The sequence below is a fragment of the Apaloderma vittatum genome, unplaced genomic scaffold, assembly GCF_000703405.1.
Source record: "Apaloderma vittatum isolate BGI_N311 unplaced genomic scaffold, ASM70340v1 scaffold22739, whole genome shotgun sequence".
Taxonomy (NCBI): Eukaryota; Metazoa; Chordata; class Aves; order Trogoniformes; family Trogonidae; genus Apaloderma; species Apaloderma vittatum.
The window spans coordinates 264-19,401 of record NW_009734922.1 but is presented as its reverse complement, the minus strand read 5'-3'; the positions used below and the strand labels follow the sequence as shown (position 1 = coordinate 19,401).

Below are 19,138 nucleotides of genomic sequence, written 5' to 3'. Positions count from 1 at the left end.
GAGACTGGCAGGAAAACAGCGGCGGACGGCGGGTGGGAGCTGAAATCCTTGGAGGTCAGAGCAGATGCACCTTGTGACGGCGGCGTGAAGCTGTACATAGTGATGGAAGAGGAAAACCAGGCACGTCGGAGGGGTAATTAAGAGTCTTAGTGATTAGGGCTGCAACAGTCGTGGCATCTGGGCACGCAGGTGCTCAGCCCCCGCTGTCTTCCGAAGGGAGTTTGTCTGGGGAAAAGATAAGCAAACTATCCAGTAAGTTTGGAATCTTGTTGGTATTTTAGCAAGGGAGAAGTTAGATGGTTTGTAAAATGCAAAATCCTTTCTAATTATTATTATTTTTTTTCCAAAACAGTTACTTCACTGATGGAAATGGGCTTGCTTGCTTCTAAGCCCTAGGCTGTCCAATTTTGAATTCTGCATCTCAGAAGGTTAAAAGATAAATCTACAGAATGGCTTCTGTCCATAGCTGAGAAACCACTGTAATCCTAACTCTGGCTTTGCTGTGTGACTCGCTGAGAGTGTTCATCAAGATCAGGCCTGAAATTCGCCCTGATTCAGGGAGCCACTGCAGGGACCACAGGCTATTTAATTCCTCCTTTGAAGGTTTCAGTACTGATGAAGTGATACTTAAATGATCTTTTCCTTTCTTTTTTTTTTTTTTTTTAACCCCTTTCATTTTTTTTTCTGTTTTTGGAGCGAGCTTTGAGCTTAAATTTGAGCTGGCAACTTCCTTTTCAGACCTCAGCAGCTGACATCATTTGTGCAGCAATAATCAACAACAGGAAGAAAACATCTGGGCTTGGAAGCATGAAGAGATCAAGGCTGCAGTGTAGTGAGAATAAAGGGGTGGCAACAGCCTGTGCTGCAACAGTTTGTCTCGAGTGCGTCCTGCAGCCGTGAGTTGATCGTTCCTGCTCTCCGAGAGGAAGGAATGAAGGATGAGGCAGTAAACTGTCGGCTTCCCTAGAGAGAAGTGGTTCGGCGAGGTCAGGCCAGCATGCTGCTTTTTGCCTGGGAAGCCTCCAGGGTAATCTCCAGCTGGGATCGTTGCGTGCTCCGGTGGGTCAGGAGACCTCTTACCCTTGGTGCTGTGGCAGATCATACCCCAGGGTCATCTGGGGAACCTCGGGCTGTGGGAATGCGGCGGACGGAGCTTTCATCAGCTGCTTTGTACTGCTCTGAGGCACAGGCATCTTAAAGAAAAAGCCTTTTGTTTTACTCTGAGCTCTTGAGCTGTGCCTGGGGCCTGGAAGGAGGAACTTCTCTGAGCTGCATGTGGGCGATGCCCGTCCGTACCGACAGCAGAAGTAGTTGCAATGCTCAGTTCTTGTAACAGCAGGTGAAGAATCAGTCTTAATTCTCCTCCTTTAAAGGATCTAAGCTCATTCCTATTTGGGCTCCCCAAACCCTAGCAGGTAGGCTTGTGATCTTGCACTGTAGTTGGCCCCTTCCATTGTAACAAGGGATGCTAAAATTGAGGAGATGTTTGTGTCTGAGCTACCTCTAGACTAGCCCTTAGGGTTACATCCGCCTTCCTCGCGTCTGATGTGCAGCATCTACGGAAAGTGGGGGCCTGGTGGGTGATCTGGCTCTTGGTGAGCCCAAGGGACCCGCTGTGGGATGCGTGGGCAGCGCAGCTTCCATAGGAGATATTCCTGATCCCCAGAGCTGCCTTCCGTGCACATACGCACCGTTACCTCCGTCCCGTATCCTTATTGTAACCAGCTGTGGTTTGACTTTGTGGAAGATCTGATAGAGCTCCCTTAGCCCCTCTCCCACTCCTTCCACAAACTCCCATTAGTCATACTTGGCCAGTGCATGAAATGAGATGGTGATAAAGTTCTGATCCTGGACCCCAGAGCCATTCCTGGGGGCTCCGTGCTGGGCTGTGAAGATTCTTCTCTGTTAACCCCTTGGTGCCTCCAGGCAGAATTTCCTAATGTCCATAAACTTGGGGTTCACAGAGCTCCCTTAAGTAGAAATAGATTTATTCCTGTGATGTATATAATAGATTTATTCCTAGAGACGCAATGGACTTTTTAATTAGTCAGTGGCATGAGGAGAACAGTGCTGGCCATTTGTGAAGACCTGGGTTTTCTCTGTATCCCATTGGTAGCACAGAGGGAATGTTATTTTTCTCCTTGTTGTTCATATTAAAGCTAAGGATTAACTTTGGCAGAGGGACAAGAGGCTATGTACTGGCCAAGAAACAATTTGGTCTGGAAGTTAGTGGAAGATTTCTGATCGCTGGGGAGGAGATCATGGAACAGAAATTAGATTATTTAAGAAAGAAAAGAAAGGGACAGTTTATTGTCTGGTTAGATTTGGGTTGCTTTGGCTGAGGGAGGTGAAAAGCACATCCTTGATCTCATGCTGGTCGCCAGGCAAATTTCAGAGCTTTCACTCGTGGCAAACTCGAGAGGCAAACACAAGCCTTTTGGAAAATGCGCAAGTGTTTTAGCTGCTGGTTTGGGACCCGTCACGTAGTCACCTTCGCAAAAGGGAGAGCGAGTGGGCTGAGCTCTGCGGGAAGGAGGGAGGTTGTTCTGGGTAATCCTCTCGGCTTTCTACAGTGTTTGCACATCCCAGACCTTGGAGATGCTGTTACCGACCTGGGTGGCTGAGGCTCGTGGGTCGGTCAGGAGAGCTGCGCTGCTTCTGCGTGGGTCGAGAGCTCCCGGTCTAAGTCCAGCTCTTAAGGCAGTGCAAAACCAGTAAATCCAGGCTGCCGTGCCTGCGTGGGGGAGAAGCAAAGCTTTGTACGTTGCTGAGAGCGGGTAGGGCCCGAGGACTTTGTTATCCCAGTGTGATTTAGAGCTAAGTGCTGAGCTGATGGCAGCGCAGATACTCACCAGCAATGTTAAAAATAAACTACTTGAATTTCTCTGCTGATAATTGAAGCAACTATTTTGTTTCATTTTTTGATGTGAAATCAAGCCAGGGCTCTCTCCTCCCCACCCGTGCCTGCCCAGTTTGTGACCCCTGAAGTCCCACAGGCTTTTCCTACTCTCTCGGCAGCAGCGCAGTTTCTGGGCTGCGGGCTTGCTTCTTTTAATTCACTGTGCCTAGCGAAGATTTTCGAGACGCCATGTGTTCAAATAAAAACTTGTTTGTCTTTCCCAGTTGATCACGTGGTTCCTGAGCCAGGGACCAGTTTGCTGACTGCCTTCGACCAGTGGCGAGAATGGGCAGACAGCAAGTCCTGCTGCGACTACTCTCTGCACGTGGATATCACCGAGTGGCATAAAGGTGTCCAGGAGGAGATGGAAGCGCTGGTTAAAGATCATGGTAAGTTCAGATGTTGTTGTTTGCAGAGCTGAATCTCTTGCTGCTGCCGTGGGGAGGAGCAGCTTTGTTCAGTGGAGGCCCCTGGATTTTCATTCGTGCAGGCAGGTGATAGCTTCAGCCATTGAGCTGTGGTAACACGGGGAGAATCAGGCCCCGAAGGACCAGTCCAGCCTCAGTTGCTAAAAACGGAGAAGAGATGAATAAAATGACCTCATAGGTTTTCCCCTTCTTTAATTTCCTTGCCATTTCGTCCTCAGGCTTGAGTAGTTTTGCATCCTGTTTGTAGTCTTAAAACCCCAACCCTTTGCATCCTAACGAGCCTTTTCCCACACGTGCTGGGTGAGAGCTTTTACTGGTTCAGAAGGCAGGAGAGGGGAAACCTTGCCTGAGGGGCGGTGCCAGTGTCTTGATCAAACAAACATGGTGGAGGAGGACATGGTTACAGACACAGATTTCCCATTGCAGTGGGGAATCGGGCAGCCAGGCTGCTTTTGTGTGCAATGCATTTTGCTTATTTTATTTTTTTCTTTTCTCACTCAACCTCCTACAGTGCTGAATCCACAGAATTATTCTTCTTTCCATGTGCAGTGGAAGCCTCGGGGTTTAGCTGTCCCCGCTGGCTCCTCCGCTCTCATCGGTCGCGTTAATAAATGCCACATGGCCGAGGAGATCCTGGCGTTACGCTGGGATCTGCTGAGAGCATCTCTGGGTGCGCGTGTGCGCATTTCGCAGAGGATTAAAGCAATTTATTTGTCTACCCATCATTACTGCTTGCTGCGGGGCTGATGGAGGGGGACGTTTTCCCTCTGAGGAGCGGTATTTTTTGTCCCTTTGTCTGTGCCTGCAGTTTGTGTGTCAAGAGATAATTCATTTGCTCTCTTTTCTACCAGGTGTGAACTCCTTCTTGGTTTACATGGCTTTCAAAGATCGCTTCCAGCTCACTGACTCTCAGGTAGGAAGGCTTAATGTTCACATGCTCCTGTCACTGCAAGCCGGGCGTTAGTCATGTAAAAGGGTTTAAATTAGTGCACTGGGATCTGACACCCTCTTCTGGTTTCAGCCTCTCCGTGGGTAACAGTACCTCGGATTCACAACATCTGGTTTGATGATGAGTTTTTTAATAAAACAACTCAAACCCCGAAAGGCTGGGCTGGGGGAAGCAACAGCAAAACTCTCATTTTGAGAGACCTAAGGTTTTTATTCCGGCTCCTTTGGTGCGGAGGTAGTGGCAAGTTTATAAATTGCCCAGGTGTGGGGCAGGACAGCCAGGTCTCAGGCAGAGCTGGTGGCAAGCTCAGTCTGATCCTGAAGCAGGTTTCTGGCTTCAGAACCTTAAAAGAGGGACCTTAAAAAGGAATTGCCCTCCTGCGTGCTGTTCCGGCGGATGCGTTCGGGTACGTGCAGTTGTTGCGATGGGCAGTTTGTATTTCTGAGCGCGGTGGGAGGAGAGGAATGCCTGGGAGTCCTGTGTAGGAGGCAGTGGTGTGTGTCGGTTATCTCTAATGACTCCGGGAAGCATTTTAATGAGTGACCATTGACCGAGCCGGCGTCACTTGGGGTTTACTCAACCTGAGCCCTCTCGGACCGCTGGCTGGAGTGGGAGATCACTGCTCCTGGCCCGGGCAGTGCGTACAGGTGAAAATCAAATGTAAGTCGTGATTTTTTTTCATGCCAGGCACCAGTAAATGAAGGCATGAAACAGGTACAGCTCTTCAAAATCACTCCAGATGCAAGCCTGTGGACTTGCTGTTCCTCTTTTGGTGTGATGAATGTACCAAACGTGGCTTTTTTTGAGTAGTGCTTCTTTGCCGCACCAGTGCAGACTGGGAAATTCAGTTACAGGCAGGAGAAAGGATTGTGTCTATCCAGCAAACCACGTCTTCTATTTCCTAATGCTCCTCTTCTTCTTTTCCACTCTGCAAAACCCTGTAGGCTGAAGGAGTGTGGAGTGTGTACTTTATAATAGATGTGTGCCCAAGTGTGGACTCAGGGCATGTTGTAATGTGTGTTTTCTGTCTTCCAGATATATGAGGTCCTGAGTGTAATTCGGGATATTGGCGCGACAGCTCAAGTGCATGCCGAGAATGGTGACATCATTGCTGAGGTATGTTATGTTTATTCTGTGGATTATTAACTTCATAACACTGAGAGGGATTTAAATGCTTAATTTGTTCTTTGCAAGTAGAAAATCAGCAAGACTTTTAGAAGCGCGGCATAGCTTTATCAAACGTGCAAGCAGAGCTGTACATCAAATCTTAGCCCCTCTGTTGCCACGGATAAAGCAGGGTTGTTGGGGTTTTTTGGCAGCTTTCAGCTTGTGGTGAGTATCAGCCATCTCTGCCTTTCTCCCCAGAAGTAAAAGACAGCTCTGGGTGAGCTGGCACTCTGTACAATAAAATATTCTGCGGTAACTAAGACCAGGGGGAGTGGAAAGAGAAATATCTTCAAACAGTACTTGGGATGCTGTTGCTTGGGATCTGTTCATCCTTTAAACAGCAACAAAGAAGAAATGTTAATAACGCATTTGGATTTAATCTGATCTCCAGCTCGTTTTGTAGATTGTGTCTCAAACGTGCCAAACCTGGTGTGGCAGAGGATTTCTGTGTTGTCTGACTGGGGAAGAGCCCTCCACAGCCTTCGAGCCCAGTCACCCGCAGTTACAGGTTGATTTTTTCATGATACACCTTTCTGCCACATCTTAGAGATGATTTTGTAGATGCAAATGAGTAGTGAAAGTTGAGGGGCTGTGAACCCAGGGTGAAGCAAATCAAATAAAAGGTTCCCCTGACCTCCTGTGAACAAATCAGCACGGGCTTTGTGAGCTCTGGTTATTCTCAGCAAGGGCAGTTGGACGAGATTTTGGTTGTAAGGCCCTTCTGCAAAGCGCCGCGCGGTTATGAGCTAGCACAAATGCCTAGGATCTCACTTGTGCCTCTTTCAGACAGCTGCAAGGAAAACTATAAACATGTTGCTTAAAATCTTTTTCCTGCTCTTTTTTCTCTCTGCTTCAGGAGCAGCAAAGGATCCTGGAATTGGGCATCACGGGCCCTGAAGGGCATGTACTGAGCAGACCTGAAGAGGTGAGGACTTCCCTGCTTTTGCATGTCCTCCCCCAGTTTGGAACGTTTCTGCATTGCTCTCAAGTACTTCATACTGGGATGAATGTGGCCAGAAACACGACTTCATCCTGGCTGTAAACGTTGTTGTCATACGGGCTAAGGGAGGAGGCTGAGACACTTTCAGGGATTCCTGGTGAATTTTTTACACCAGAGGACCAAGTGATTTGCTGAAAGCATCCGAAGTACTGACCAGAGAGGGGAGCTAATTCTCAGATCTTAGGCAGCACTTTAATACAGTTAAACTCCATACCTCCCCACTGATTTATCTAGGGTCGAGCACCCCAGTACTGCTCACTTCATCCAAGTCTTTACAATAAATCTCAAGAGCAAGAAAGAACTTTAAAACTTTGCTTTCCAGGTCGATTCCCATTTCATTCTTCGTTTCCAGTCCTTCGATATCTCTCAGCTAGACACCTCACCATGGCATTCCGGGGTTGTGAAGTCCATCTGTTATGTACAGGCCGTTCTTTTTGTTCCTCCAAGATCTTGGGGCTTTGCTGACTGCCAGATGTGGCAGCTGGAAGCTGGGTTTGTGAGATCATCCACACGTGCCCCTCATGCTCCTTCTCTATTTCCTCCTCTTGGTTCAGACAAGCAGCATCCAGAGGCATTTCAGTAGGAATATAAATCATTCAGTTGCTTCTTGCAGAAGAGGAGGAAAAAATGATCGACTTGGGCAATATGTAAATCCTCACAGAATTTGGGTTTGCCTCTGGGAGCCAGGATTTTTTTGCTCCCTGAAAGTTGTGAGCAAACACTTGCACTGAGCTTTCCACCCACCCACTCTTGCATTTTTATTTTTTTTAAACATATTTTTTGCCTTGCATCAGGAGGATGGGAACAGATGCCGACAGGACACTTGGGGCTCATCTGTGGAGCAACGCTAAACTCCTCTTGACTTCAAAGGAAGGCTGCTCCTTTACCTTAAAGGATCTGGCCATCAAAGTAGCCAAGTCCTTGTCTGGCTACTTCAAAGCTCCTCCTTAATGGAGCGGGAGCTTTAAGGTGTGAACTGTGTGGTTCCCCCTCTTGGCTGGTTTGTTAACATCTGTGCAGCAATGTGGTTTTTCTCAGGACAGTGAGGAAGGCTGCCTAAGGACACGTGGCTGCCTCTGATGAGGGTCGATAAAGCCTCTTCCCAGCGCGACCGGGCAGCCGCTCGGCGGCTGAGCTCAGCTGTGCTGTCTGCCCGGGCTGGAAGCACTTGGTCCAAAATTCTCCTCCTTGAAAGTCATAGGAAGCGGAGCAGGAAGCGATGTCATCTGGCTCCCTTTTGCTCCAATGCGGGAGTAACTTTGTGTTTTTTAAAAACATACAGCTTCCTTTAGGCTGGCTGATGATAAAGGCCAGATTCCGAGGGTGGCAGCAGATCCGTAATTCCTGTTGACTTCAGCGGGAGTGGATGTTTCTTGGTGTCCCTCTGGGTGTGGTTTACACTAGAATTGACTTTTCACTCTGCCCCTTACAGAGTGTAAAGCCTGTCCTAAGGGATTTGTGGTGGTCATCATCTTACTGAAGAGTTGCTTAATTCAGACTTCCATCTACAACAAACTAGCAGGAGTTGTTGAACAAGTCTAAAATATTTATTAAATCAAAACTGCCGCTCGATTCGCCGAGGCTTACATCAGAGTGAAACATTTAGGGACTGGCCATGTGTGTTTGTGTCTTACTTGCAGCGCGCACGCCTTCTGAATTCCCAGGTTGAGCAGAAGGCAGGAATTAAGGCTTGAGTGTCACTGCTGACTCATGGGTTTAGCTTGCTCAGCACCGTAACCTGGGTTGAGCCAAGGTGATAATATTCAGCACATTGTTCCAGCCAGCAAAGGGAGCCGGAATTAAGACACCACCATCTCCAGTCAGCATCACCCATCACTTTCTGGAAAACTCTCCCCCTCATAGCTCAGACCGTTCTGTGATGACTTCTCAGAGCGATCCGTCATTTTTGTTTTTATTTCAGCCACAAAAATGCTGAAGGCGCAAGCAGTCCAAGTGCTCCAGGAAATGTCTGTTGTTTTTTTTTTTTTCCAAGAGAACTGCTGTGCTAGAGCTTCTGATGCCTCCTGGTAATTGCAAACATTCCCCTTTGGACTAGTCGTGAGGTTATTGTTGTGTGCCTGTCACCATAGCATCTGGGCACAAGGCATGAATTCAGCAACCCTGTTCTCTTCTGTGCAGAAAATATTCTCCTCCTGCTCAGCAGTTGCTTAAATGCCTTTTTGGTCAAAACTTGGGAGATGTGCGTTGTTTGATCTCTGCTTTGCAGGTGGGGAAACTGAGGCACAGCATGGAAACATGGCTTCCAAATGCCACAGACCTGCTTGAAAAGGGCAATTTGCAAACTGATTCCATTGCCTGGAAGCGTTGGCCCATCCGAGTTCTCTCTTGTCTCTCAGGAGGGACAAGGATGCTTTTCTTGGCTCTTCCTTTCAGCCTTCGTCTTCCCCGTGAGTGCTGCTGGCCGTGATGTACTCGAGTCCTGGAATAAACACCCTTCCTTGCAGCCTTTTCCATTTGTGCGGGGCAGCAGAGCCAGAAAACATCCCGTCTGGTAGCTCACCCTGCCTGGGGAGGGTCAGTCACAAGCCCTGCTGTGGTGACAGGCTGGGGCTTTAACCCTTAGACCCTGGAGACCAACTTACCCAGTCTGGGGGGCTGGTTTTCTTTTTAAAAACTCCCAGCTGCTGTCGTGTTGTTTTTTTCAAGTTGTGTCCCAAGTCTTGGCTCTGCTGGTGTGAGCAGAGCTGGCCTGGGCACTCAGACATCAGTCCGGTGAATCCACAGCTTCCCCAGCCCATGGGTCCCTGATCTCAGGTACTTCTTTTGGTGGACCAAGTATGGTGTCTGGAGCCAGCAATCGATGTCTTCTGGGACTGATGATGATTTAAGGCCCTTGGCCTGCGATAATTCACTGCAGAGCAGATTTGCAGAAGTGCTGAGCGTGTGCCAGTCCTGCCAGAGCGCACGGGAGGTGCTGGGAGCCTCTTGCATTTGGGAATCAGGTGGCTGATTGCTCTGGGCCTCAGTTCCCTCTGTCGTTTGCTTGGGAAATACCTGTGGTATCGCAGGCTCGGTTCTCCACAGCATGGAAATGTGTCTAGGAGCATCGCCATTAAATCTGTCATCTGGGTTGCTTTGATTAGGACGTGTGATCCGTAAAAGCTGGCAGAGTGATGACATTCATTCCAAGACCCTCGGTCTTGCTGAGGTTATCTCGTGGCACGTGCAAGAAAAAGAAGTTAACTTCTGGGGTGGTTAACGCTCCGTCAGATCCCAAGCCAGATACTGCAGCGGAGGGTACAATTTAGGAGGCTTGTTTGCAAACGTGGCTTACCAGAGTATGTGGCTCCAGCATCTCTCTTCCGCGTGGGCTGGAACATGAATAGTTTTGTTGAGTCAACATTTGGTGGCTTACTTTTGTCTAGGTTAAAGAAGGGCCTTAATCAGCCTGACCTTGAGCACCTGGAGTGTTATTTTAGGACTTAATCTGCTTGCAGAGAAACTTTGAAACAGCCTGAGAGAAGAGGTGGTAATGAGAGGGGACTACAGCCTGATGTCGTTTTACTTATCTTGATTACACTGTACGTTTTTCTGGCTCAAAATTGGAGAGGTGGCCCGTCTGTCGTCTCGGACCTGCATGCCCTGTTTTCCTGTGAAAGCAGAGGCTGTGACCCTCTGGACATGAGTGGGATCTGCTGATGTGGGAGCTAACTTGCTGCTGTCTTTGTTTCTCAGGTGGAGGCAGAGGCTGTGAACCGGGCAATAACCATCGCCAACCAAACCAACTGCCCCCTTTATATCACCAAGGTGATGAGCAAAAGCGCCGCCGATGTCATTGCTCAAGCCAGGAAAAAGGGTAAGTTATTTCCTTTGGATGGAAGTGCCCCGTTAGCTCATGCAGTTCAGCTCCTTGCCAACATGAGCTTCATCCCTACAGGAAAGGTTTCTTTTTCCAGTGTTATCGTCCAGGCTCTTTTTCCAAAGGTTCCGAGTAACTGCTTCTGCCTCATCTCTCAGACAAGTTCAGTGGTCATATCAATGCCAGGAACTATTTCTTCTGTTGAGCCTAGAGCCTCTCTCTTTGGACTCATCCTACCCCCCTGAGCCATGGGCCTTGCTATGATTGCAGAGTGATTCCGTGCTGTCTCCATTTAACGAACTCTCCTGGAGATTGCAAGCTGCTCCTTCCAGCTGCTCTGGTCTCTCCTTGGTGCTTTCTGCTGAGCTGCTTCCTGGGCTCAGCAGTGATTCCCAGAATCCTGACAGAGGTCTCAACTCACAACCCTTGTTGCCTTTAGTTGGAGTAGCCCAGGAGGTTACCAGTTCCAGCTCTCCACTGTGCTCCTTGCTTGTGAAATAGATCCCCCTCGTGGGCTGTTGCTGGCAGCCTGGCCTCCGAGCAGGGGTTGTGATCCATAGTCTGGGTCAGGCTGGGAATTGCAGTCGCCCCTGAAGATGCTGCAAGAAGCAAGACTTGGACCTGCCGTGGATGCTGCTGCTTCGTGTCTCTTCTCTCTAACTGAGGTCTGGGAGGGAGCTGTGCTGCTCTGAGTGGTGCAGTAGCTTCTCCCGAGCCCTGACCCTGCTGTCTTGGCCCCAAGGCGCAAGGGTTACAAAGCACAGTGAGTGCCTGTCTGCCTGCTTTATTCTGTGACTAAACCCTTCATTTCTATTTAAAGCGGCTCTGGGTGGGTGAGTAAGCAGGGGGGATGATTTTCCCCCTTCTTTCCTCAGAAGGGTTGGATTTAATTTTATGCAGTCTAAATAAGCCTGAATGGATATACAGATGACATCACTTTCCATCTGGCTGTTTGGTGCAGGAGGAGCTAATTTCCTACAGAAGCAAACAGATTGCTGTTTGTGTATTGGCTCAGAAGTATTTTGGTTCCACGATTCCTGTTAGATGAGTTCAGAGCTGGGGAGGAGGACTGGTTTCCAAGGCATCTTCTGCTCATGGCATGGAAGCAGCTCGAGCTGTTTGGGATAAACCTTCCTCTCGTAGCTCCCTTAGTGGAGATCGTGCTGAAATGAGATTTGAAGTCTTGCGTTACCCCAGAAAACAACTTGATGGCGTGCAACTCAATCCTGTAAGCCAGGGAAGCGTCCCTTCTTTTTTCTAGATAACGTACTGGAGACATACGCACCACAGAGATGGAGCATCAACGGAAACACGTTCTTGCTCTGCTCCCTGTCCCCTGAGACCAGCAGCTGGGAAGCGGAGAGGAACACTGGGACGAGGCACCTTACACTTGTATCACAGAGGCTGCAAACCTCAACCTGACTGTGGTGGATGTTACCCTGCCTGTGAAAGGTGCTGGGCTTGTCCCAGATGAATGATCCAAAGAACTCCCTTTACTTAGCCTCTGGAGTGAACTAATATACACAGTTTTTTTAATTCAGATTGTGTTTTCTCCTTATAAGGAGAATTTGGTGTATATATGGCATGCCATTCTCTCTTCCTTTATTTAAATAATTCAATTTAAATATGCAGCTACCCAAGTGGGTAACCCAGGAGGGCCACACACGCTAGCCTTGCCCTCCCAAGCAACAGAGGAAACATAACTGAGCGCTATCCAAGGCGAATTGATTTGCTAAATGGAAAAGAACGAATGTTATTGAAAGCCAGATGTTCCCAGTGGCATTTGTATGAAGGAGATTCCCCGCAGAGTCTGTCGCTGGCAGACCTGGGAGCTCAAAACATCGCTCGCTGCTGAACAATCCTCCCAATGTATTGGCCCACAACAGGCCTCCCGTTAATAGCCAGCGTGTGTTTTGCCTTGTTCTGATTTCGTAACTCTGTTTGTGGCAAGTGATGTCAGACGGCCTCTTCCTCTGCTGTGCATCCCCTCTGACAAAGGCTCTTCCTGCACCTCCTGTTTCAGTGTGGTCCTGGAAGCCGCGTGAAGCCGCTTAATGTATCGTTCTGTTTCAGCTAATGCGCTCTTTCCCAGCTGGCTTGGGAGCCTATAGATGTAGCAGTAGCTCAGACAATATAGTGAAAGAAAGTCATGTTTTTTCATGCTGCATGTGAGGTGCCTACGACTCTGCTGACTGGTTCTGAGGTTGTCTTTGCCGGTCTTCTGTGACTGAAGTATTTAGGGTTAATATTTGAGCTGCCCACGTCTTTTGCAGGCAGATAGAAATCCGTGAAGCGTCTGGGCTCGGGCAGCAGAGGGATAGGCACTTAACAGAGATTTGGGGAAGGTGCATTTGGTGAGCAGATCTGCGGGGCTGCCAGCTTGCACCGCTTTTGAAGTTGCAGCATCTTGCATCTGCTTGGAGTGCAGATGTTGCTGGCGCATTCCAGCTTGCAAAGTATCGTGGCCTTAAGGATCTGCCGTTCCTTCATGTGGTTCCAAAAATGTTAATGAAGAGGAAGGATGCACCAGTGGTTAGTGCGCTGGACGGAGAGTCAGAAGATCCAGTTTCATTTCCCAGTTCTGCCACAGATTCACCGTGAACCCTTGGGGGAATCACTCAGTTTCCCTGAGCTGTGTTTGTGAACCAGAAACACTGATACTCCCTCTGAGATGGTCTTTCTCTGTAGGCAGGAAGCTTTCCTGATGGGAGTTTTCTCTTAGCTGATAAATGCACCAAACTTGCTCAGTGTTCCTTTAGAGATCTCAAGACAGGCACATAAAATTAAGAGTTTGCTTGTGAAAACATGCCCCACGGAACAGAGCAGGCCAGGAGTGTAGTGATGTCTCATTATCTGCTTACTCAGACCGGTGAATCGGATCCCACGTCGTGTCTCCGTGATCACAGGACAAGGAAACCCTGCAGTGTGCCCTGCCGGCTTCACTTCCCCCAGCAGGATGCTTTTTGCCTGGAAGCCAGGCTGCAGATGCGTGTGCTGACCGCGGGTTTGTCTGTGTTCCTGCCCTGCAGGCACTGTGGTGTATGGAGAGCCCATCACGGCCAGCCTGGGTACCGACGGCTCTCATTACTGGAGCAAGAATTGGGCTAAAGCAGCAGCTTTTGTTACTTCCCCACCACTGAGTCCTGACCCAACCACTCCTGATTTTCTCAACTCGCTACTGTCCTGGTGAGTGGAGCTCTTTGTGTTCATACGACGTGTGCTTTGTCACGAGACAAATGCGTGATAAAAAGAGTGGCTGTTTTTGCCAGCAAGCGAGAGACTTGTTTGCCTTTAGGAGTAGACTTGTGGCAATAAAATATCCTAAATACCTATTGTCTTTTCCAGTGGAGACCTCCAAGTTACTGGCAGCGCCCACTGCACCTTCAACACTGCTCAGAAAGCTGTTGGGAAGGACAACTTCACCCTGATCCCTGAAGGGACCAACGGCACTGAAGAGAGGATGTCCATCATCTGGGATAAGGCTGTGGTATGTCACACGCTTAGGCTGCACCCAGACACTCAGAGCTGAAGGAGCTGCAGCAACGTGTTATTATCTCCCCCCAGATGCTTGTATGATCCTTCCGCTTCACGTTTTTGCCCCTGTAGAGCTCACTGAGGATCTGCTGTGCTGTCAGCTGTTGGCTTTTTGGGGGCTTCCCGACCTGCCTAATGCAATGATTCCTTTTGTCTTTCCCCAGGTGACTGGCAAGATGGATGAGAACCAGTTTGTCGCTGTGACCAGCACAAATGCAGCTAAAATCTTTAACCTGTACCCGCGGAAGGGCCGTATCGCGGTGGGCTCGGACGCCGATCTGGTTATCTGGGATCCTGACAGCGTCAAGACAATCTCCGCCAAGACTCATAACATAGTAAGGATGTTTCATATGATGTGAGCGCTGCAGCTCTTCCTTCAATCCCAGAATGTGCTGCCAGGAACTAGAGCTCACGACAAGGCAGAGCTTTGTTTTCTCGATGCCCCAAGGCCTCTCTGCTCTTAGACCCAGTACAGCTCAGTTGTGTGAGCTGAAGGGAAGACGATTGAATCCAAATCTGAAATCACATGAATACCCAGAGATTCCCCTCAGAGAAAAGAGATTGGCTGCTCTTTCTGAGTGTTGGGTGCTTGGATCTGAGCACACAGAAAGCTCTTTACATCTAAAATATCTAAAGGCTTTTTACAACAATGTGTCGTTTATGGCTTTGTGGCTCACTGGCAGTGGGAATGTGAACTGCCCCTTTTCCAGCTGGGATCAGTCAAGCTTGTCAGCTCGTGGACACTTTTGCTGGAGAGCTGACCCAGATCAATGAGTCTGAGTGGATTTGCACCAGTCCTGATCTGGCACGTGTGGGTGGAGACATGATTTTACTGGTGATCATCCCAGTGTTAGTTGGCACAAGGCAGCACCCAGACTAACCACGCCTGCCCCTTGTTGGTTTGTGGTGGCGCTGTTAGAGACCCTGTTTGCTCGTCGCCCGTGGCTGTGTCCCATCTCTTATACCTGGCTCCTACGGAGAAAAAGCTGTCCCACCCTGCAGGGAAGTGCAGAACAGTCCCAGTGCAAAGGGCTGGTTGGAGTCTCCCTGTGACATTCGAGCAGTGTCTCAGAGAAAGCAACCACTGTTTGCATTTGTTGACGACTTGTTCCACTGCTGGCGGTGAACCTATGGAATGTTTCCCTGGAAAAAACCAAACTCCTTGTTCTTTTTTTTTTTTTCCCGTGAATGCTTTCATTCACTCTGGAGCTGAAGGAGCAAAATTGTCTTCCACACTTGGATCCCTGGGCACATTCACAAAGAAACTTTTTTTTAAAGGTTTGGTTCACTTCCCTGTGACTTAAGCCTGTGTCGGAATTGGCCGCAGATAGTCTGGATTCATCCTGTCTGGGCTTAAACTTCTGACAGAGGCACCCAGACTCTTAAGTCTGGTCGTTTCATTCACCTTGTGACGAGTCTGGAAGCACCCCTATCTCCAGTCTGGGCAGGGATGACTTAGAGGAGGGAGCGCAGGGACATACCACTATTGGGTGCCAAGTTTAGCGGTCTGGACGTGGGTTTGTGCTTTCAGCTGGCTCAGAGAGCTGGGACTGTCTCCCTGGGTGGAGTATTTGAAAGTCATTACCGGTGAATGCCTGTTGTCTTTGGGAAATGGACTCTTTAAATTTCCCAACGGAAAACGTGGCGACTATATTCTGTGGATATGTACAGTCAGGACTGACTCCCTGGTTTTGCCCTAGATCTGGGCTAGGTTGAAGGAAAACCAGGAGTGACCGTTCAGAAATTCTTTACGCGCTCAGGACTGCAGATCCACCTGGGACTCTTGCACCGTCTGAGAGGCCTCAGCGCTCAGTTGCCAAAGGCTGCAGCTTTTAATTGTGCCAATAGGGTGAAGGGCTCTTGTTTTCAAGTGGTTTGTTTAGAGCTGGAAGGGCTGTCTAAGAAATGGCAGCTTTTATCTTCATGCGTCCAGCTCTGACCTCTTCCCGTGTCACCACGTCGCCTGTTGTACCTGGCATCACCCCTCTCGGTCTCACGCCGCGCAGGTACTTTGCGTTCAAGGAGAAGCTGATACGAGGGGTGCCTTCAGAGTCAGGGCATCCTCGTTTGGTCAAGTATAAAACAAAAGCCCCTTTGAAAGTCGCTGCGACGCAGTGATTATGTGGCATCGGATGATTGTTACTTTTTTAAATGCTAGAGCGACGCAGGGATGTTTTCCAAGAATTCACACCGCCCTTGCCGCTGGCTGGCAAGGAAACATTAGGAGTTAGGGAGGAGAGAGAGTGTTGTTCTTGGAACCAGCCTAGTTCATGAGCTTCTAACCAAGCCTCCTCCTTTGCCACCACAACTTTTTTCAGGCTGGACCCGGCTCAGTGTCGGTTTAACCGCCATTCTAGCTAATTGTAAATCTGCAGTCGAGCCTACCCATACTTATAACACACTTCAAGAGCAAACTCCGTTATTAACTGGGTATAAAAGACCCGGACTTGTCTTGGAGATGGTCGCTAGAGTCACAGTCTGCAAATAACATGGTTGTAGTGCATCTCATTCCAGGATGCTTCATGGATGAGACATTTACCAGGGATTCCTATAAAACTTGTCTTTTTCTTTCTGTGGTGTGATGTTTCCAATCCTGTTAATTAAGGATAAGCAATCCCATTAGAGTAAAACAAGATTTTCCTGGTCCCTGACCCATCAACCAAAACGCTGATTTGAAATACAGCTTTTTGAAACGATCTTTATTTTTAGTATGAAACCACACCGTGTACAACTTGGGCAAACGCTGCCGAGTTTGCTCCCATCTGTCTGCAAAATGTTGGCAATTAGCATGACCGGTGATTGCTAATGAAAGCACAGCGGGCTTCACTAGGGTGAATGTTTGCCTCACGTTGCCTTTTTGTTTGTCGCAGTCTCTGGAGTACAATATCTTTGAAGGCATGGAGTGCCGTGGCTCTCCCCTGGTGGTTATCAGCCAGGGGAAGATCGTGCTGGAGGACGGGAATCTCCACGTCACCGAGGGATCGGGACGATATATCCCCAGGAAACCGTTCCCTGACTTCGTTTACAAGCGCATCAAAGCAAGGAGCAGGGTGAGTGTAAATGGTCGGATGCACATTTGTCCTCTTGCTGGAACCTCCTGGGTTCAAGTGGGTGGAAAACAGATGCCGTCCCCTGGCTCGCAGACACACGCTTCTGCAAGAGAAAACGTTCCTTGGGTGGGAGCCATGTGTATCTCATTCCTCTTTCGTTTTTGCTACTCTCTTCAGTCATTGCGGGAATGTGCTTTGACTAGAGCTTGGATTTTCTGCAAATTTTATTTTTCTGCTTTTTGATTCTTTTCCGTCTTGGGGCACCTAGACAGAGCAGGTGTCCAGGAGCTGTCCGCCTTGGATGTAAGTCAATAGCCTGGCAGACTTCTCCTGTCACAGAAGTTATTGATAGCATTTATATATCGAACCTTTCAGCAACAGTTTAGAAGTCTAATTTATTGTTACAGATACATTACGCTGCTTTCTTCTGTCAGATACGATCAGATGCTCTTGTCTGGTGACTGGTGAGTCACAGGCACAGCCTACAGACTGTTTAAAAGTGAGCATTTTCTACTTTTAAGAGGCTAAAAATTGTTGGGAAAGTGGGTTTTTTTGTAAAATACACCCATTCGAAATAGAATCTGCCTTTTGATATGCCTGTAGTTGGTCAAAATGGGCAGGGAAGATGACACAGAGCTCAGCTGCAACTTGGTTGCTGAGAATTTACTGCTAAGATGATGAAGTCAGGTTTCTGAGGCGAAAGTGTTGCCCTCTCCTGGACAAAACCAGAGCTGTGTGAGTTCTGCTGACCCTCGGTAACCTTCACAAGCCTTGCAAATGGTCTTTTCTTAGTTGCTCTTCTGAAGAAATTGCAAGTTACCAAACCTACAACCTCCAATAATTTAGCAGTGCCGAGAGCAGATCCGTGGTTTCTCTTGTGTCCTGGTCGCCCACAGAAATACGTGCCTGACCTATAAATCCAATTGGGCAGCATCTCAACTGGAATAATTGCATTTAACCCAATCTAAAGCTCCCAAGCTGGCGCTGCGGAGCTCGCCTGGCTCCTCACTCTGCAGACCTGCCTCTGTCTCAGCGTCCTTTTTGCTTTTTCGGGACGAGTAATACGTTTTGGGAGCCTTTAATACCACAGCAGGTAGGCTGAGGTTGCGGAACTTGGGGTGCAGGGGACAGACTGGTTGTGTGCTGTAGGCTGCCCACACCCCAGGTATGAACCAGCTGGAGCCACAGCGGCCTGAAGTCGGCTTTATTTTATCCGTGCTGCTTCTGAGACCAGCTACCACCCGCGGATCAGCACGGAGGAGATGATCATCACAGAATGTGCGCATGATGTGCGCTTTCAAATCCTCTTAGCAAAGACAAAGCTTGGAAATGCGTGTTTTTGGCTTAGTGACATCTGGCCAGCTGTTTAGCTCTGGTTCCAAGGCTGTGTTGACCCTGAAGGCTGCCTGCTTCTGTGTTTTGCAGCTGGCCGAGCTGCGGGGTGTGCCTCGAGGCCTCTACGACGGACCCGTCTGCGAAGTATCGGTGACGCCGAAGACCGTCACACCAGCGTCCTCGGCGAAGACGTCTCCTGCCAAACAGCAGGCCCCACCCGTGAGGAACCTGCACCAGTCTGGATTCAGCTTGTCTGGTACGTACTTCAATGGGGCTAAATTGCTGTGAAATCGCCGCTTATTTATACTCCCAGTTAGTTCTGCTGACATCAGAAAGCCCCGAGAGAGACCGTGACGTGTTTTTAGCTTGGAGATTGTCCGTCGAGAAAGTAGGAAGAGCAGCACAGGAGCTATCTCAAAGTCCTGGCGTGAACACCGAGTACCCCGTTGCGTTCTGGGCTCGGGTGTCTGAAGAGGGCAGATGGCCCCAACTTCAGCAAAGCTTTGCCAGCTGAGACCAGCTGTGGTGCAGGCATGTGGCAGATTGGATTTCTCAGCGTGCTGCTCCTGCACAAAAAGGGAAAACTTACAAAGCGGCTCGCTAGGAGAAAACCATTTGGCCAACCTGAGCTGGGTGGCTCAGGTGTTCGGTGCGGAGGTATTAGTGCAGAACAGATTTTGGCAGAATTAAGGTGCTGGAGGCCAGTAAGGGCTTTTTTCCTCATAAAATCATCAAGGTTGGAAAGGACCTTAAGATCATCAAGTCCAACCTACAGCCCTGCACCACCCTAACACCAAACCATCTCCTCAAGTGCCACATCCAGCGGGTTTTTAACCACATCCGGGGATGGTGACTCCACCACCTCCCTCAGCAACCCCTTCCAACGCTTCACCACCCTTTCGGTGAAGAAATTTTTCCTGATATCCAATCTAAACGTCCCCTGTTGCAACTTGAAC

At 49.0% G+C, this 19,138-nt stretch overlaps 1 protein-coding gene across 1 annotated transcript in view; it reads left to right on the top strand.

Moving 5' to 3' along the window:
• Positions 1 to 19,138, top strand: part of LOC104279236 (dihydropyrimidinase-related protein 2) — a gene marked incomplete at its 3' end in the record, with an annotated part of 33,257 nt that overhangs the window by 13,859 nt on the left and 260 nt on the right. Inside the window, exons 3-12 of the mRNA XM_009876443.1 lie at positions 3,124 to 3,288; positions 4,179 to 4,240; positions 5,312 to 5,392; positions 6,300 to 6,368; positions 10,140 to 10,260; positions 13,293 to 13,449; positions 13,609 to 13,750; positions 13,962 to 14,132; positions 16,668 to 16,847; positions 18,273 to 18,438. Coding sequence (XP_009874745.1) covers positions 3,124 to 3,288; positions 4,179 to 4,240; positions 5,312 to 5,392; positions 6,300 to 6,368; positions 10,140 to 10,260; positions 13,293 to 13,449; positions 13,609 to 13,750; positions 13,962 to 14,132; positions 16,668 to 16,847; positions 18,273 to 18,438 — 1,314 coding nt within the window. The remainder of the gene's footprint in view (positions 1 to 3,123; positions 3,289 to 4,178; positions 4,241 to 5,311; positions 5,393 to 6,299; positions 6,369 to 10,139; positions 10,261 to 13,292; positions 13,450 to 13,608; positions 13,751 to 13,961; positions 14,133 to 16,667; positions 16,848 to 18,272; positions 18,439 to 19,138) is intronic.